Source organism: Muntiacus reevesi, chromosome 11, assembly GCF_963930625.1.
Source record: "Muntiacus reevesi chromosome 11, mMunRee1.1, whole genome shotgun sequence".
NCBI lineage: Eukaryota > Metazoa > Chordata > Mammalia > Artiodactyla > Cervidae > Muntiacus > Muntiacus reevesi.
The window spans coordinates 26739409-26757922 of record NC_089259.1 but is presented as its reverse complement, the minus strand read 5'-3'; the positions used below and the strand labels follow the sequence as shown (position 1 = coordinate 26757922).

The 18514-nt window shown below is 35.2% G+C and overlaps 1 protein-coding gene and 1 non-coding gene across 10 annotated transcripts in view; both read right to left on the bottom strand.

Moving 5' to 3' along the window:
* N4BP2L2 (NEDD4 binding protein 2 like 2) overlaps window positions 1-18514 on the bottom strand; it is a 58904-nt gene that overhangs the window by 26202 nt on the left and 14188 nt on the right. For 7 of the 9 annotated variants that reach the window (XM_065901755.1, XM_065901754.1, XM_065901757.1 and 4 more), the window contains one exon: window positions 16246-16392. In XM_065901755.1, the coding sequence (XP_065757827.1) occupies window positions 16246-16392 (147 nt within the window). Of the gene's footprint in view, window positions 1-9322; window positions 9450-16245; window positions 16393-18514 lie in introns of those variants that run through there. The other 2 variants (XM_065901762.1, XM_065901763.1) reach the window with 2 other exon arrangements.
* On the bottom strand, window positions 18402-18508 carry LOC136144576 (U6 spliceosomal RNA). The gene has a single exon (XR_010658593.1). It is a non-coding gene; the product is annotated as a U6 spliceosomal RNA (small nuclear RNA).

Below are 18514 nucleotides of genomic sequence, written 5' to 3'. Positions count from 1 at the left end.
TTAGCAGCAGCAGCAACTATCCTTAAAACAATGCCTGGCACATAGTAAGCACTCATGAAACACTGTTGAATGAATAAATATATTCATGAATAAATTCAATACTTACTCTTACCCATCTCTGAGCCTTTGACCATTCAGTTACTACTGTCTACAGCCTTTCCCCTTACTCATTTTCCCTTACTAAATTCCACTTTTTCTTATGTCCAGTCCTCCACATTTCACTGACTGACTACCAATGTACTAAATGAACAGTGGAAAAGTAACTCCACTGCAACACACTCATCCAGAAAACATTTTACTGACCCTTCTCACTACGGATTCATATTTCTTAACCACATTCCTTCAATCAGAAAACATCATTCCACCCCCAGAAACTATAGCTTATACCTGCTGCTTTCTCACTGCACTGAGTACTTCTACTATGTATCTGCATAGATTGTCCCCAAAGTCAAGATACACTTGATGTTCTTAGAAACAACATAAATCATTCTGATATGCACCAAGCAAGACAATTCAGAGAGGAAGTCCTATTTACCCCCCGCCCTGTATTTCATGTTCTCATGACTGCCAAAAGCTACAAGGCCCGCAAAGAATCAGTCCATCATCCATCAAGAAATGATACACTGAAACAATCAGTAAAATAAGCTTCCAGTCTTTCAATACCACTCATGCCAATGGCCTAGTGTCATCCCCGCATGCACTCAACCTTACTCATTTACTCAGTTGCATTTCAGTTTCTGATCCCTCTTTGTCTCCCAGTTTACTATGCTTTTGTTTTTCATTCCTTGACTAGATTTATTGCTTCCTCAGAATAATGCTTGTGTTTCTGAAACTATGTTAACACCTACTTGGGCTCTTTTAAACCACCCTTGGTAAGATGGCTCACCCGAGTTTCAGTCCGAAAGACCTACCGCAGACTCTGTGACTTCAGCAGGTCTAATCCAGCTCCTACAAGGGGAGAATTCATATGACCAAACAAACATTTCTTGAACTTTCCATGTTATTTCCACAACACAATTAATCAACATCTTACTTAGAAAGCCTCAACAGCCAATTACTTATTAAAATCTGATAAGCTGCTTTTTCTTCTGATTTCCTTTCTCCATTGACCGCTATCTATACTGCCCCTAGATAACCTCATTCTTCTATAGGTAAACTGTTTCTAAATATATAACAGTTTCTTCTACTGCACTGTTAGAGTAGAAAATAACCTAAGAAGTGATTCAAAAAGAATGGTATGTTATCAAAAATTTAGAATACTAACATTTAAAATAATAAACAAAAAAATAAAATAATAAACAAAGATACTAGTAATTAAGATAATACAAACTTTAAAATATTACAAATTTTAAAAAACTTAAAATATTACTCCTCTCTGATCCCTTTGTCTACTGAATCTTGTGACAACTCTGTCACTTCCTGGACTGCACTACAAAAATAGAAAGCTGACATCCACTCAAATTGATGTTCCCATCTGAATGACTCATTTTACAGAAGCCTAGACTGCAATTAACTAAGTTTCACCTAACTAGAGGTAAGCTGATATCTCACTGTCACACGAACATGACACAGAAAGCTGTGATGAAAAACAAAAAAAAAATGTATTCATGAAAAGTAAGGGTGGTGGGGAAAAGCTCCTTACTTTTATTATGCTTGACATTAAAAAAAAATTTTTTTTTTTCTGTTAAAGAAATGGATTCGTGTGATCTGGCCAATATACTGCTCTGTGAAACTAATCATACCATATTTGTCAATAAAGATGAGAAGAGCAAACTGACTCGATCATACGAAAAGTCAATACAACACAAATGAAAAATTAGTGCCACTGTTCATGACAAAAAGGCATACATCACAAACTGTTTTGAAGTATTACACAGCTTTTTTTTTTTTTTAATTTTTTTTTAAGGCTAGTCAAGTGAAGCAGTGGGAGTGGAGAAGGAACAAATCTGTAACTGGCTGTGATCAATTAATTATAAACACCACTGCATTCCGACCAGCCTACACAGCTTAATTTCTGACTCCCTATGCTAAAGAGGATTATGAGTATCTTTGTTAAATGACAAAAAAACCAGACTTAATCCTTTAGACCTTTCTAACTAGTATAAAATTCAACCAATTGCTTTGTTTGCTTCTCTGCCATCTCTACTGTATAAGGAAGTGAAATCATCAAAAGGCAAACAAAATCAGTTTCAAGGTTAACACACAAGCTACTTCAGCTGAAATTCTAACATACTCATATAATTCATCCAGTAATCCTATTTAAGATGGTATTCTCATTTAAGAGGAAAAGTTTCAGAAACTAAGTGACTTGACTAAGTTGCAATTTAAAATTCTGTGCTCTACTAAAAGTGGAGGTTTCTGCTCTTCAAAACAATCTCTGAGGTACAGCAAAGATAGTGTCTGAAACAGAACTAGGTTGCACAATGAATAGCTCACAGGGTCAGGCAGCCCACTATACATTTCTTAATGAAACATATTCCATTTTCATAAAGTTTTGAACCAAATTAAAAATTAAGAACCAATGACCAAGTCAAATGCCCTCATTTTATACATAAAGGAACTGCAGAAGAAATGCCTCACAGTGCCTCTCAACTATCAGGTACAATACTGTGTACTAGTTTGCTAGGAGTGTGACAAAATGCAGACTGGGTGGCTTAAACAGCAGTTTATTTTCTCACAATTCTAGAAGCTTGAATTCTGAGATCAAGGTGTCCACAGGGTTGGTTTCTTCTAAGGCCTCTCTTTCATTGGTAGATGGCCTTCTTCTGCCTATGTCTTCAAAGGTCTTCCTTTTGTTTATGGTTGTGTCCTAATTTCCTGTTCTTATAAGGATACCAGTTATATTGGATTACAGTCCATCCATATCTTAATTATCTCTTTAAAGGTGCTATCTCCAAATATAATTACATTCTGAGGTACTGGGGGATAGGACCTCAACATATGAATTTGAGGGGTCATAATTTAGCCCGTTTAACCCTCCACTCTCTTGCCTCCCATCAACTAACGTCCTTCTCATATGCAAAACACATTCACCCATTCCAAGAGCCCACAGTGTTAGCCCCTTCTAGCATCAACTCTTGCCTGGAAAATCCCATGGACGGAGACGCCTGCTGGCTGCAGTCCCTGGGGTCGCTAACAGTTGGACACGACTGAGCAACTTCACTTTCACTATTCACTTTCATGCACTGGAGAAGGAAATGGCAACCCACTCCAGTATTCTTGCCTGGAGAATCCCAGGGAAGGAGGAGCCTGGTGGGCTGCTGTCTATGAGGTCACACAGAGTCGGACACAACTGAAGTAACTTAGCAGCAAAAGCAGCAGCATCAACTCTTAAAACCAAATATCTTATCTAAATACCATTTAAACCAGCTATGGGCCAACTTGAGATATGATTTATCCTGAGGCAAAATTTCTCTTCAGCTGTTATTTAACCATGTGACTGCAGACAACTTATCGGCTCTCAAAATGTTTCCATTCCAAAAAGGAAAAATCAGAAAGAGGAGACGATGAGTCCCAAGCAAGTCTGTAATAAGGCAACTTTCATAAGATTTTAATGTTGAAGAATAATATTTGATAATCAACAATAATCTATGGCTCCATGCTCTGGGCCCACTGTGCTGGAGCCCCACCCTCTCAGGCTTGGTGCTCTGATCCCATGGTGGCAGTGGCAGCCCTGTTGACCTCTAAACTACCTTCCAGGTCATGCTATTCTTTTCTTGGAGGAAAACACATGCTCTCAGCCAGATGACACAGATAGCCCTAATGCCTTGTCTTATAGACTCTCAGAAGTCTGACAGCCTCCTTCATTTCATCCTGTCTCTGTCCCTTTCAGTCCAAGCTGGTAGTGTTTCTGCTGCCATAACCCCATCTCAGGTCCTGCTGAGATGGCTTAATGAACCCCTAAGTCACATGTCCATACTCCTTTATCAAATGGTTGTCTAGCAACAGCCTTGATGTTGTCTCCAGAACACATTTTCTAATTTTTTGCAACATGCATAGGCTGAGAATTTCCAAATCTTCAAAAGTTTTGGTTCCATTTTGCTTAATAAATCTTTCTTCAATTATCTTTGTCCTCTTGTGTTTTACTCTAAGCAGCAAGGAGAAATCAGGTCACGCTTTTAACACTTTGCTTATAAATTTCAGTTAAATATCCAAACTTATCACTTAGCAGTTCAATTTCCCACAAACCCATAGAACACAATTTAGCCAAGCTTTCTGCCACCTTTTAACATGACTGCCTTTCCTTACGTTTCCAATAACATGTTCCTCACTTTCATCTGAGACTTTAACAGAAGCACCCTTTTCTTATTTCTATCAATATGATCATACAAGCTAAGTGAGACTTCCTGATAGCCCTCTTTCAGAGCCCTCAACAGAATTGTTCATATTTCTACCTACAATCACAGAAGGCAACCTTGGGCTTTTTCTAACATGAAGCTCGAAATTATTCCAGCCTCTGCAATAGCCAGTTCCAAAGCCATTTCTACATTCTTAGATATTTGTTAGAGCAGCATCCCACTTCCCAGTACCCAAATCTGTGTCAGTTTTCCAAAGCCACAAAGCATCAGTCTGGGTTGCTTAAACAACAGCAATTAATTTTCTCAGAATTCCGGAAGTTATAAGTTCAAGATCAAGGTGTCAGCAGGGTAGGTTTCTTCAAAAGCCTCTCTCCTTGGCGTGCAGATGGCTGTCTTCCTCCAGTGTTGTTAAGGTCTTCCCTTTTTGTGTGTCTGTGTCCTAATCACCTCTTAAGGACATCAATCATATTGGATCAGGGTCCAATCATATGACTTCACTTTACTTTAATTACCTCTTTAAAGGGCCAATATCCTAAAAATAGTCACATCATAAAATACTGGTTCAGGACTTCCAACACATGAAATTTTAAGAGGACACAATTCAGCCCATAACAAGCTGAGATTACTCATATTCACTTATTGTATAAACACTGAATACCACTCCTTCTCACTGTTCTGATGACCATACAACCGTGAACAAAACTGGTACAACCTCCGACACATGGTACTTAAAGATAAAAGGGAGACGAAATAATCATATACTCACACAAATTAATGAAAAAAAAGTACATGAGAGCATATAATATGTATTTTGGACTACATCAAGCCTGCCTGCTACATCCAAAAAGGTTTTCTTGAAGAGCTCATATCTGAAAGGGTGAGTATGGAAAGCATATGTGCCCACAGAACTCTCCAGGAAAAAGGAACAGAATAGTACATTCAAGAAACTGAGAAGTGGCCAGGAAGGCTGAAACACAGAAAGTATGAGGAGTAATAAAACATGAGGTTGGAAAGGAAGGTAGGGGCCACATCAACCACATTATGGTTTCTGGTCTTTATCTTAAAAGCAATGGGAAGCACCTGAAAGGTTTTATTCATAATCATATTTTCATTTTACAAAGATCACTCTGGAAAAAAGGGGGCACTAAGGGCTTCTAATTTGCTGGTAATGTTCTACTTCTTGAGTAGGATTCTGGTTACATGGGTATGTTCACTTCGTGAAAATCTGCTGAGCTATATACTTAAACTTTAAGCACTTTTCTTAATAAGTACATTATATTTCAGTCTTCTAAGATTGTGGAGAAAATGGGCTAGAATAGAGAAATTACAGCTGTGGGGACCCCAGCATCAGGAAGAGATGGTAATTCAAACTATTCTTATAGAAAAACCCAAACAAACTTTTTGGCCAACCCAATACAAAGATGGCAGTCAAAAATGAAGAGACTCAAGATAATTAAGTAGCGAAATTCAAATACCCCAGTTGATGGACTGAATATGAAGGGGGAAAGAAGGCATCAAAGATGACTCTCAAGTACCTGGTTTACAAAAATAGATGGATGGTAGATCCATTCTCCATAAGTGAAAATCCTGGAGTTCCACAGATGTGACAGATCACAGATTCAATTTTTCAGGCTTTAAAGTAGAAATTTCAACTAGGCAGTTTAAGCATGTAGGCTGGAGCACAGAGAACAGGTGTAAAAAGAAAACAGCTTGGGAAGTAATACTATTAAAAGAAGGGCGGCCCCAGTGGCTCAGTGGTAAAGAATCAGCCTGCAATGCAGCAGACCTGGGTTCGATCCCTGGGTCAGAAGATCCCCTGGAAGAGGGCACGACAGCCCACTCCAGCATTCTTGCCTGGAAAATCCCATGGACAGAAGGGCCTGGCAGGTAACAGTCCATAGGGTCGCAAATAGTCTGAAGTGACTGAGCACATGCAAACACAAGCTCCTAGCAGTACTATAGGCACTAGATTAGGTTCTGTGGACAGTTATGAACAGAACAAATAGGTTATCATAGAACTTATATTCTAATTCAAAAGACTCCCAACAAATTGTATTAAATAAGGTAACTTCAACTACTAATAGGTACTGTGATGAAAACAAGAGGATGGTTTAATAGAGTGACAGTGTTGGGGCTACTTTACTTTAGATTGGAATAGTTAGGACTCTCTGTGGCGGTGACATTGAGGTGGGACCTGAATGCTTAGAATTATGCTAGGTATAGGAAAAACAGAAAAAATTTAGAGCAGTCCAGAAAGAAAAAAAAAGCTTAGTGTTTAAAGCAATATCAAGCTTTGCATATCTGAAAAACAGAGCAAAAGGCCAGTATAGACACAATGTAGTAAATGAAGAGCAGAGGGTATAAGACAGGGTCAGGGAAGAAGCCAAGGGCCAGATCACATAGAGTTTAAGCAAAAGGGATGTAATTTATACTTAAAAAATTTTTTTAAGTTATAGATTTCTCTAGTTACTCTGTGGCAAAGATAAATGTGGGGAGACTACTAGGTCCAAGTGAGACATGATGAAGTCTCACAGGGAAAGTTAAGAGGAAGAATAGAAGTGTCAAAGGAAAAATTAAAACATAATCTCTAAATGACCCTAAAGAAATAGACAAAGTCTCAAGGCTGCCCTACTTACATGTATTCTAGTATTTAATTTTTTGATCACAGATCACATATCTAAAAACTACTAACAATATTCAAAATTTCAAACAAAAGGCTCTGATATTGTTAGATAAGACAAGTTAGATGGATGAGCCTTCTTCTCTGCCTGGACGCCCTTTCTCAGCAAGTATCAAACACACTACTTCATACTTTGTATCTCCATGTTTTCTAAATTATGAACTGCTCTATAAAGTTGCTCTATTTAGATGAATGGGTTCTTAGTATCAAGAGGTTGATTATTTTCTGGAGAAGATGTCTAATATTCAACAAATATTTACTGACTCATTAAAAGACAAAGCTTCAAAGACAAAACAAGGAAGACCATGCTTTCATGCCCGTAAGAAAGTGAAAATTAAAATCACTCAGTCATGTCTGACTCTTTGCCACCCCATGGACTGCACAGTCCATGGAATTCTCCAGGTCAGAAAACTGGAGTGGGTAGCCTTTACCTTCTCCAGGGGATCTTCCCAACCCAGGGATCAAACCCAGGTCTCCCGCATTGCAAGCAGATACTTTACCAGCTGAGCCACCAGAGAAAGATAATCTTTCTTAGCATAATGTCTGGGTTCTACTGGTCTTTACACAGCAAAGGGAAGATGTGGAGGGAGAAATTACCACTTTTGACCACTAGCTCTTCAGCTTTAACAATTTCTTTCCTATCATTCCCAGAACTAAATTTTTTTTCTTACTACTTTCTAATCAATTCAAAATGTCTAACCCAGGTCTCCTATCACATTTCCTATAAATACTTCAATTTACTTATATTCAAAATGAAATGTTATAACTATATCTTTGCCAGCATTACATTATATTTCAATAATCTCAATCTCATAATGCAGTTTCAAGAACCAAAAGTTACCTTAATCTATTCATGAAACCAATGCTATTCCTTCCCCACTCTAACAAAAACTCTACTTTTGATTTCCAATTTAGAAAAAACAAAAAGAAAATCCAGAAACTACTCTCAAGAAATAAAGAAAAATCAAGAAAGATCCAGCACTTCTATTTTTTTTTAACTAAAACAAAATGACACACATTTTCAACAGAAAGAGTTCTTCATTTTGTACTCAAAGGCTTTCCTTACAGAATCTAATCAATTCAATACTTTATTTCTATAGAAAACTTAACAGGCTCCTCTACTGTTCTTTTAGAAAATTAATGTAAACAACATAAAAGAAAAAGGACGCTAATTATCACAAAAGGTAAAAAACCCTTAATTCTCCAGAAATTCGGAAAACTGATGTGATTTCCATGACAGTTACTGCTAGCACACTTAATAAGTGGACACTCAAAGAAAAATACACTAACATCACTTAAAACAGTGTTGGTCTATTTAGGAAATAACTCCCTCAAAGACTCCTCATTCTTTACCACCTGAGGGAAGCCCCATACTCTCTCAAAAGTAATCAGTAAAACAAACAGCTTACACAATTTAACAATCCATTTATTGAATACTACATATTTTAAGTACTAGCTAAAATCAGGAGATATTAAAATAAAATATAAAAGCACAACAGCATATATAAAAATGTAATTCAAACGATGTTGCTGAAATATGATTATCAACTATCAGTGTATACTTTGCAGAAAATAATTATACACTAAATGGCATGCAAGCTTTCAGTTTTTACTTATAATAGGCATTCTAAATAAATGGTCACTTTCAGATTTCTTCACTCAGCTTCACTGGTAAGTCAACATACCTCTAACACTATACACTCAAAAAGGTACCATCAAGATGCACTCAAGTTTTCCATTGGAATTTCTTTGCTGCCTAGAAAAAGCCCCTATATTAATAACAAGAATTTAACCAAAGATAACTACGTGGTTTAACAGATAAAATGAGCTACAATGAGGAATACGTCTGAACTAGACGAGACTCCTAGTTATCATCGCTTCCCAGAGAAACTATGTTCACAGGATAAATTGCTTAAATTCTCTAGGTTTCTGTTTCCTCTTTATAAAAAATTAGATATGATATAAAAATTACATCTACAATTACACTTAGAAAAGGGACTGGCACTGACAGGCATTAACTAAATGGTAGCTACTTAAATAAGTATTATTAAATAAAGGCTTGTTTGTATTAAATTCCTATTGCTCATTGTAGTAGTATTGGAGAATATGAAGAATCACCTGTAAAAGCTGAACTCAAAAATAGCTTTCAGCTTTCCTTCAGAAGCATTCAGTCAAGGCTAGATAAAAGAATCATGACAACAGTGAATTCCCTAAGAGTGAGTTTCCAACTACTTTTATCAACTAGTCTATCAGGAAGGGGCTTGAGTACCGTAAAATAAGTTTTTCTCAAATACATACATCGAAGTACTACAGTATGCTTATGAAATTCCTAACCAATGAACAGGGCTTTCCAGGTGGCTCAATGGTAATAAAGAATTCGCCTGTCAAGCAGGAGACACAGGTTTGATCCCTGGGTCTGGAAGATCCCCTGGAGGAGGAAATGGTCTGGGAAATTCCATGGACAGAGAAACCTGGAGGGTTAAACAGGTTAGGGGTCGCATGGGGTCGCAACTTAGTGACTAAACAACAACAACAAACAAGTAACACTGATAGATTCTTATAAACCTTTCCAACTATTTTCATATCAAAGTTCTACCTAAACCGTCGGGTCAGGAAACTGTAAAACTGTAGTTTGTAAGTTTAACATGATGAAATAAGGTTCACAAGGAACAATGAATTCAGTGGAACACAGGAAGGGAAAAAAGTTACCTCTATTTTTGATGGAAACTTATCATCCCACCAACTTCATTAAAAATGTTACAAAGTTAACATAAGGATAGCTGAGCAGAAAATGGAGTGAAGAAAAAGAAAACAAGTATAGGAAAAGACTATGAAAAAAACCTGATTTCTAATACCATTAAGAAGAAAAAATAAAAAGAAAAAATTTTTATTTTTTCTAAATAAAAAAAAAAACCAAAAACTCATGATCCTCTTCCAAATCAAATTTTCTTTCATTTTGATATATTAAAAAGACTGAAGAGTCCAGAACTACAATTGAAGAGGCAGTAACAAAGTTGTACAATTATTATAATTACTGTTGTAGGGTAAAACTTTATCTTTACATGTCCTATTTGAGGATACAGATGAAACTGCAAAACAAAAAAATAATCCAAATAAAGTGTATTTTAATAGACTGTACTGAACTTGAACACAATTTTAACCACGAATGAACAGACTATTCTTATTTTTTTTCCCTTAGTTACCTATAATAATGTTGAAAGGCCTAATGCATATATATGGAATTTAGAAAGATGTTAACGATAACCCTATATGCAAGACAGAAAAAGAGACACAGATGTATAGAACAGACTTTTGGACTCTATGGGAGAAGGCGAGGGTGGGATGATCTGAGAGAATAGCATTGAAATGTGTACATTATCAAGTGTGAAACAGATCGCCAGTCCAGGTTGGATGCACGAGACAAGTGCTTGGGGCTGGTGCACTGGGATGACCCAGAGGGATGGGATGGGGAGGGAGGTGGGAGGCGGGTTCGGGATGGGGAACACATGTAAACCCATGGCTGATTCATGTCAATGTGTGGCAAAAACCACTACAATACTGTAAAGTAATTAGCCTCCAACTAATAAAAATAAATGAAAAAAAAAAAATGTTGAAGGGCAAAAAGTTCAATAGGCTATCTCAAAAATCTCTCCATCTTCCCATTAATTTACAAAAAATTCAACTGTAGAAACAAAAAAAACCACTGCAATATTAACAACTGCACAACACCAATGAAGTCTTCAGTCATTTCCAAAGTAGATGCAATGCTTTGGTAATGTGACTATATCTAAGATTAGGGGTTAGAGTATGGCTGTGTCCATGTTAGATACAACAGTTTATTTTTTACACACTAAGACAGTTTATTAAAGTTAATGGACTTCATGCTGGGAAGTGCATTGTAATGACTACAATTTTTACACCTGGAATGAGACAGGGTTATCATTCAGAGAATAAAATCTGTTAGAAGGAAAGGGAAGAAAAAGATTATTTCTAATCTAACTGACCAAAGTAAACAAAGTTTATCTTCTACTAAAGATAGCAAAAACTCAAAACTTTCCAAACTGATACAGTTCTAGCTTTAAAAATAACTCATTTTTTCTCTGAGGATCCCTTTTCAGAGATATTTATGCTATTCTTTCCCCTTGTTTCTGTGTGAAAATTGATAGCAACACTGTATTGAGAATTTCCACAGGTGATATTCAAAATTGTATACCCCATTAGAAAAATTAGGCCACTCAGTACAATCTATATAAAGATACTGAATCTAAGTTTTCTAATTTTAGTTGCAAAAATCATAAACTTTTCAAGATTTGCTCTGAAATTTACAGCCATGCAAAACTGGAAATTTTTTAGACTTTTTAGGCAATTTGAATCAACTGAACTGAATTAATTTAAATGCTGCTCAGCAAAGGAAGAAAAGGAATAAAACACACAAAGACAATCACTAATCACTCCTTTCAGAATCTACTTCAACAAATTCACTTAATACTACTTCTTGCCATTGCACTCATCTCACACGCTAGTAAAGTAATGCTTAAAATTATCCAAGGCAGGCTTCAGCAATACGTGCACCATGAACTTCCACATGTTCAAGCTGGTTTTAGAAAAGGCAGAGGAACCAGAGATCAAATTGCCAATATCCGCTGGATCACTGAAAAAGCAAGAGAGTTCCAGAAAAACATCTATTTCTGCTTTATTGACTACTGTGTGGATCACAATAAACTGTGGAAAATTCTGAAAGAGATGGGAATACCAGACCACCTGACCTGCCTCTTGAGAAACCTATATTCAGGTCAGGAAGCAACAGTTAGAACTGGACAAGGAACAGACTGGTTCCAAATAGGAAAAGGAGTACGTCAAGGCTGTATATTGTCACCCTGCTTATTTAACTTCTATGCAGAGTACATCATGAGAAACGTTGGGCTGGAGGAAGCACAAGCTGGAATCAAGATTGCTGGGAGAAATATCAATCACCTCAGATATGCACATGACACCACCCTTATGGAAGAAAGTGAAAAAGAACTAAAGATCCTCTTGATGAAAGTGAAAGAGGAGAGTGAAAACATTGGCTTAAAGCTCAACATTCAGAAAACTAAGATCATGGCATCTGGTCCCATCACTTCATGGCAAATAGATGGGGAAACAGTGGCTGACTTTATTTTTCTGGACTCCAAAATCACTGCAGATGGTGACTGCAGCCATGAAATTAAAGACGCTTACTTCTTGGAAGGAAAGTTATGACCAACCTAGACAGCATATTAAAAAGCACAGACATTACTTTGCCAACAAAGGTCCGTCTAATCAAGGCTATGTTTTTTCCAGTGGTCATGTATGGATGTGAGAGTTGGACTATAAAGAAAGCTGAGAACCGAAGAATTGATGCTTTTGAACTGTGGTGTTGGAGAAGACTCTTGAGAGTCCCTTGCACTGGAAGGATATCCAACCAGATATGCAACTGATCCTAAAAGAGATCAGTCCTGGGTGTTCACTGGAAGGACTGATGTTGAAGCTGAAACTCCAATCCTTTGGCCACCTGATGCGAAGAGCTGATTCATTGGAAAAGACCCTGATGCTGGAAAAGACTGAGGGAAGGAGGAAAAGGGGAAAACAGAGGATGAGATGGTTGGATGGCATCACCAACTCAATGGACATGGGTTTGGGTGGACTCCAGGAATTGGTGATGGACAGGGAGGCCTGGCATGCTGTGCTTCATGGGGTTGCAAAGAGGCGGACACGACTGAGTGACTGAACTGAACTGAACTTGTCATCCTTAGGATATTTTAAGGAAAAAAATCTGGCATACAAATAGAGAAACCAATTGCTTTAATAATACCTTAATTTTTAAAATAAAATAAAACATGCAAATCTTACTTAACTGCAAAGCAAAGAAAACCATCACCAAAGAAGATATCCAATAATCCCTTAATATCATCTTTCCTTTCACAAAAATTACAGCTAATAATTTTAATGAGAAAAAAATTTTATTTATAAATTGTAACGTACAAAATTTAACTCTAAAACCCACTAATGATCTGCTGTTCTGCTGCCATCACATGTTTATTTTGAATGGTCATTTTAACAAAACTAAGTAATAATGTACTTTGTTATGATTCTAGACTAAGAAGCATTACTCTATTTATAAAGGGTTGCAGACAAACATAGACAAACATACACTCCAGCCCCAATAACTGAATCCTCAGTTACTGCATTTATGTTACACTACTGTATGATACTTCAATAAACCCTAGGACACCTATCTTATCGAGTTACTAATACATGAACAACCACATTTATTCAACATTTTCCAAAGAGAACATCACCAATTTTCTTTGAAAATACTTAGAAAACCAGGCTCAGAAAATCAGACATTTCCACGATAACAAAAACTCAATTATGGTTGAAACAAATATTTTATATCCCTTGATATAAATTCTTTCAAAACTTACCTATATATAAAACTGGAAAATTTCATAACCTATATTAATTAGGTAAGAGATAAGCAAACTTCAAATAGTTAAATCCACCCTATCATACCATCAACAAAACACAACCCTATCTTCTATAAACAATCTTACTTTAAAACACATAATATATTAAAAAGCTAATATTTTCTTTTAGGAAAGTGAATAATGAAAGATCAATTTAAAAAGCATCAAAAGTTCAACTTAATTACCACACAAATATTTTTATTGGCAGTATTGACATATAGAAAACTGGAGAAGTGATTTTTACAACAAGTCTATGAAAAAAGAATCTTTCTGAACCACACTAGAATCTACATTTTGTTTAAAATGTTCACCTTAGTTAAATATGATGAGTAATGCCCATTTTTTCTTTGTGATGGAGACCAACTCAGAATGGCAGGAAGCAGCAGAGGGAGCTAGTCCATTAGGAATATATCTAAATTTTAAAAAAGAATGTCTGAATAGAAGGAAAAACTTGGATGAAAAAACTTTTAATTGGTGAATTTCATCTTTTATTGCATATTCATTTCTCTGTTCTGTTACTGTTCAAAAGTAAAAAATAACATTAGTCAGAATGCTTGGGGGAACTTTTAATTTACTCTGTCTTAAAAAAAAAAAATTAGGGACTTCCCAGGTGGTCCAGTGGTTCAGACTCCATGTTTCCAATGCAGGGGGTGCAGGTTCCATCCCTAGTCAAGGAACTGAGATCCTACATACCAAGTGGTGTGGCCAAAACACAAACAAAAAAAATACAAAAAGCCCCAACAAAAACATCTTCTAGAATGTTACCTCCTCGCCTCAGTAAACATTTATAACTTTAAAAAATATTTGGTAATGACTAACAATCTCTTTAGTACTCAGAAATATTAGGAGATGACATTTAATCTGTAATAAAAACTAGAAACTTATTTTTATAGACTTACTATTATGAACAAGTTGCTTCATCATTTGTATCTTCCAAAGGCAATTCTCTAGATCCTCGAAATAAATCTGGCTGCTGTTCAAAACCTAATGGTACTATTACTTCTAAATAAAGTTTTATAAGGACAAAGGGAAAGGGACACACAATATATAACTAACAGTTGTTTCACCTGTCCCAAAACTAAATCCTTCTTTTCTATTTCAAAATGTCAATTTACATAATAAAATGCTGGGAAAAGCAAGCCCAAATACCAGGAAGTACTACTCTGAAACAAAAGAATTATGAAAACAGTGAATAAAGGAAACATGAACATTTATAATTGTATATACATTTATATATAAAACATGAGTTAGTATATTTCTACTATATCATAGTTAGAATGAACAAATATATACAAACATACATTATGTGTCAAAACAAAATACAGTAATACTCATTTAAATGTAAACAGTACTAGAGACTACAAATAAAAATCACATTATCTCGTTAGAGGCAATGTAATAAAGACCTTGTTAAAAGTACTGTGCTTAGTTTTGAGCCTTGCAATTAGTATTACTTAATAATATTAGTTAAAAAGTAATATAAAGATGTGAGAGAACATTTAAAGCTGAAAAAAAAACACTAAAAAGTTTTAAAACAACATCTGAAGATTATGGTATTCATCACTTTGCTCTACACCTGTAACCACCACAACACTGTTAATCAACTATACTCCATATAAAATAAAATTAAAAAAAAAATACTATAGGATTTAGGATAGGTTGGTTTAGGCGAAAGAAGACTTAAAGGACATGAACTATTACCATGTAAAACACACAAAAAATTTTCAAGAGTTGTAATTAGCACTTTTTTTCCCCCTAAAAATGGTAAATCAAAGCAAAATTAGGATGAATTGCCCAAGACCTCTGAAATGAATTCCATCTCGGTTTTAAAATTTTAAGTGATGGAACACAATCTAACAAAAACAATAAAGTGAGATACACAGTTGTCCTTAAAGAAAAGCTAAAACCCGGAGAAGTAAAACATTCCAGAGGACAAATCTTCCTACAATTAATGCTAAGGAGCTGTCTAAAATATTTTTACACTAGAATTATACTGTGTTAATTTAAACAGAGAAAAGTTATATACTATCAGAATAACATGAAGAGTTTTTGTAAACTATATAGTGATTGCCCTGTTTTTCATTCCAGAATTGGGGAGTATGGGGAGACAGAGAATGGCTTAAAAAGAAGGGTGATGAAAATGTAAATTATGGAGAAAAAACCCGTGGTGACTGATATACCTACTGTATTGGCATTTGATAGAGAATTTTGTTTTAGTAAGTGATATGCTAATTACAGCTTAGAAATACTTTTTTACAAAGATGAATTTGCAGAAAAACATAATTTTACCGGTATTATGAATAGAGGAGTCAACTAAAGTGCCTTTAACAAGTTAGTATTTCTTATATATTTAAGATAGTCAAAGAAAAATACTAAAGTTTTATGAAAAGTTGAATTTAGGTATGAACTGTAAAACTGTCTGACATCTATAAAAGATAAAATCAGTTTAAAATTCAATTATAGAAAAACATTCTGATTCCTACCCACTTAACTCAGGGGTCTTCATAATAACCAAAAGTATTACAACAAAAGATTATAAAAACATTTAAAATACAATTTTATATAATTTTTATTTACACTTCAGAATTTAAACAACTTGCTGGGAACATCTTTTGTGAGGCAATGTGGTCTTTTTTTAAAATCTGAAACTACTTAAGTTTCAAGGCAGGCTCACTAAATTTTTTTAAGGGCAAGCAACAAATGAGTTAGCTGAAAATAGCCAACTTAATGATTATTTGTAACACAGACTTCATTATGTGAGCCTAGAGAGCCTCCCCACCTCTGTCTCTCCTGTGAAGGAGGAGGTCTTTGTGTGCTTTTGTGTGGCGGTTCCACTGAATTCATTACAATAGAGATGGACATTTGATATTCATAACGATCCAACATCTGAGCAATCTTCTTTCGAGACACACCATGTTTATTCCTCCTACCAAAAAAGAAAAGGATTTTAATTCTAATTTTTAAGAATGTATAGGATTAACCTATTTTAGAGTAACAGAGCAGAATACAGTCTAAATTACATTTGGCAAATAAATACCAGAAGATACACCTCATATGTTATTTTTAAAAAAGGGGTCTCTCAGTTTTAAACAATATATTAAAAAGGCTTAAAAGACCATATATCAGAGCAAAATGTTAACTGATTATACTGTCTTCACACAGAACTAACTACTGATTCACTGAACCACTGAGTTAATGATCCCTAACTTTTAAACAAAGTAAAAAGATAATGCAACACTGTTTTGAGAATTACAGAAGAATTGAGTGGGTTTCTAGGACTTACAAAACTCTATATAAAATATGTATAACTTGCAAAAGCTATTTTTAATACACCTGCATTTAAAAAATTTATTATCAACACCAAGCTATTATTAGAGATCCATTTTTACATATCTCATAAACATTGTATTGAATGAAAGAAACTAAAGACAATGACTATATACTGCATAATTCTATTTATTAATATATAAACTTTGAAAAAAATTAAACTATGGGCTAAAGTGAAGGATTTTTTTAAAAAGAAAAAAAAAAGCTTTAAGGAATAGCAAGCAAGTAATTGTAGGGAACTGTTACTGGGAAAAGGAATTCAAAAAACTTCTAAAAGTGTTAGTAAAGCTCTCATGACACAAGTAGTAGTTAAATGAATATCTGACTTATAAGAAATTTGTTAAGCTACATATTTATATTTTACGTAACTTTCTGTGAGTTTAATTTTGACAACAAAAAGTGGTTTATGAATTATTCTTGTCTCTCAAAAAATTTTTTTAAAGAATTTAACCCTTGTAGTTTTCTGTAATTTGAGTTGGACATGGCAAAACACACAGAACATATTTTACATTTATTAAGTTCTAGACTTACTAAAGCTAACTCATCTTCCTAGAAAAAAAGACATAAAAATCTGTCAAACTATACTAGATAGCAGTTAAATTGACTTTATTTTGTAAAGCTATTTTATATTAAAAATTATAATAAGTTTCAACAGTCTCAAATGCAAATAAAGCCTAACCATACAACAATTTCATTAACTCACTTATTCAACATAAGCGAAGTATCTTTAGTTTTTAAACTCTCTCTTCTTTCTACCTGAGGAGCAATAATCACAGAGGGCAGGCAAAGAATACCAGACATTAATAATATCTATCAGTTTAACTCTTCATAAATTTGATTGGCATGCAAATTAGAAAGGGAAAGAAAGATAACCAAAGGAATAAAAATTCAAAGATACAAAAGGAATGAAAGGCAAGGAGGAAAGAAAGTAGTTGAATACCATACACAGAATAACAGTTTTAAGCAGGAAGAGGGAAACACGTGGGAGAAAAAAATGGTCTTAAAAAGAGAGGTGATGGTTGCACAACTCTGTGAATATACTGAAAACCACTGAACTGTACACTTTTAATGGGTAAATTGTAAGGTATCTGAATTAAAAGTTGTCATCAAAGATGGGATGGATGGAGTGAAAATGAAGAAGGGAAAATGATTTACAGTCAGGAAAACCAGGGTAAATGGATAAAGGTAAACACAAATGGAAGATCAGGGTTGAAACTAATACAAGACCACAATCCCTCACAAACCCTGAAATCTAAAATACTCTGAAAATTCAGTTTTCTGTTGACTTATATAGAAGCAAAGTCTAACCACGCCCATACTCATATGGCCGCATGATCAACTCAGAACTAACATTAAACCATGTAAATTTTTCTCATCTGCACAGACTGATCATTCACAATCTGCTGCAGAAACACTGAGATGTTTGATTATGCCATGCTGCCCCAAACTCTGCTAGGAGTGCTAACAATTAGGTACAGGCTCTGTATTGCCTTTCTTAAAAAAAAAAAAAAAAAAATCTGAATTCTTTTTTTTCCTTCCCAACTACCCGTATTAGTTGGAGGCCAACCACTCCACAACACTGCATTGCCCCTGCCACACACTGACATGAAAAATATATAACGCTTCACGAATTTGCATGTCATCCTTGTGCAGGGGCCATGCTAATCTTCTCTGTATCGTTCCAATTTTAATATATGTGCTGCCGAAGTGAGCACAAAATC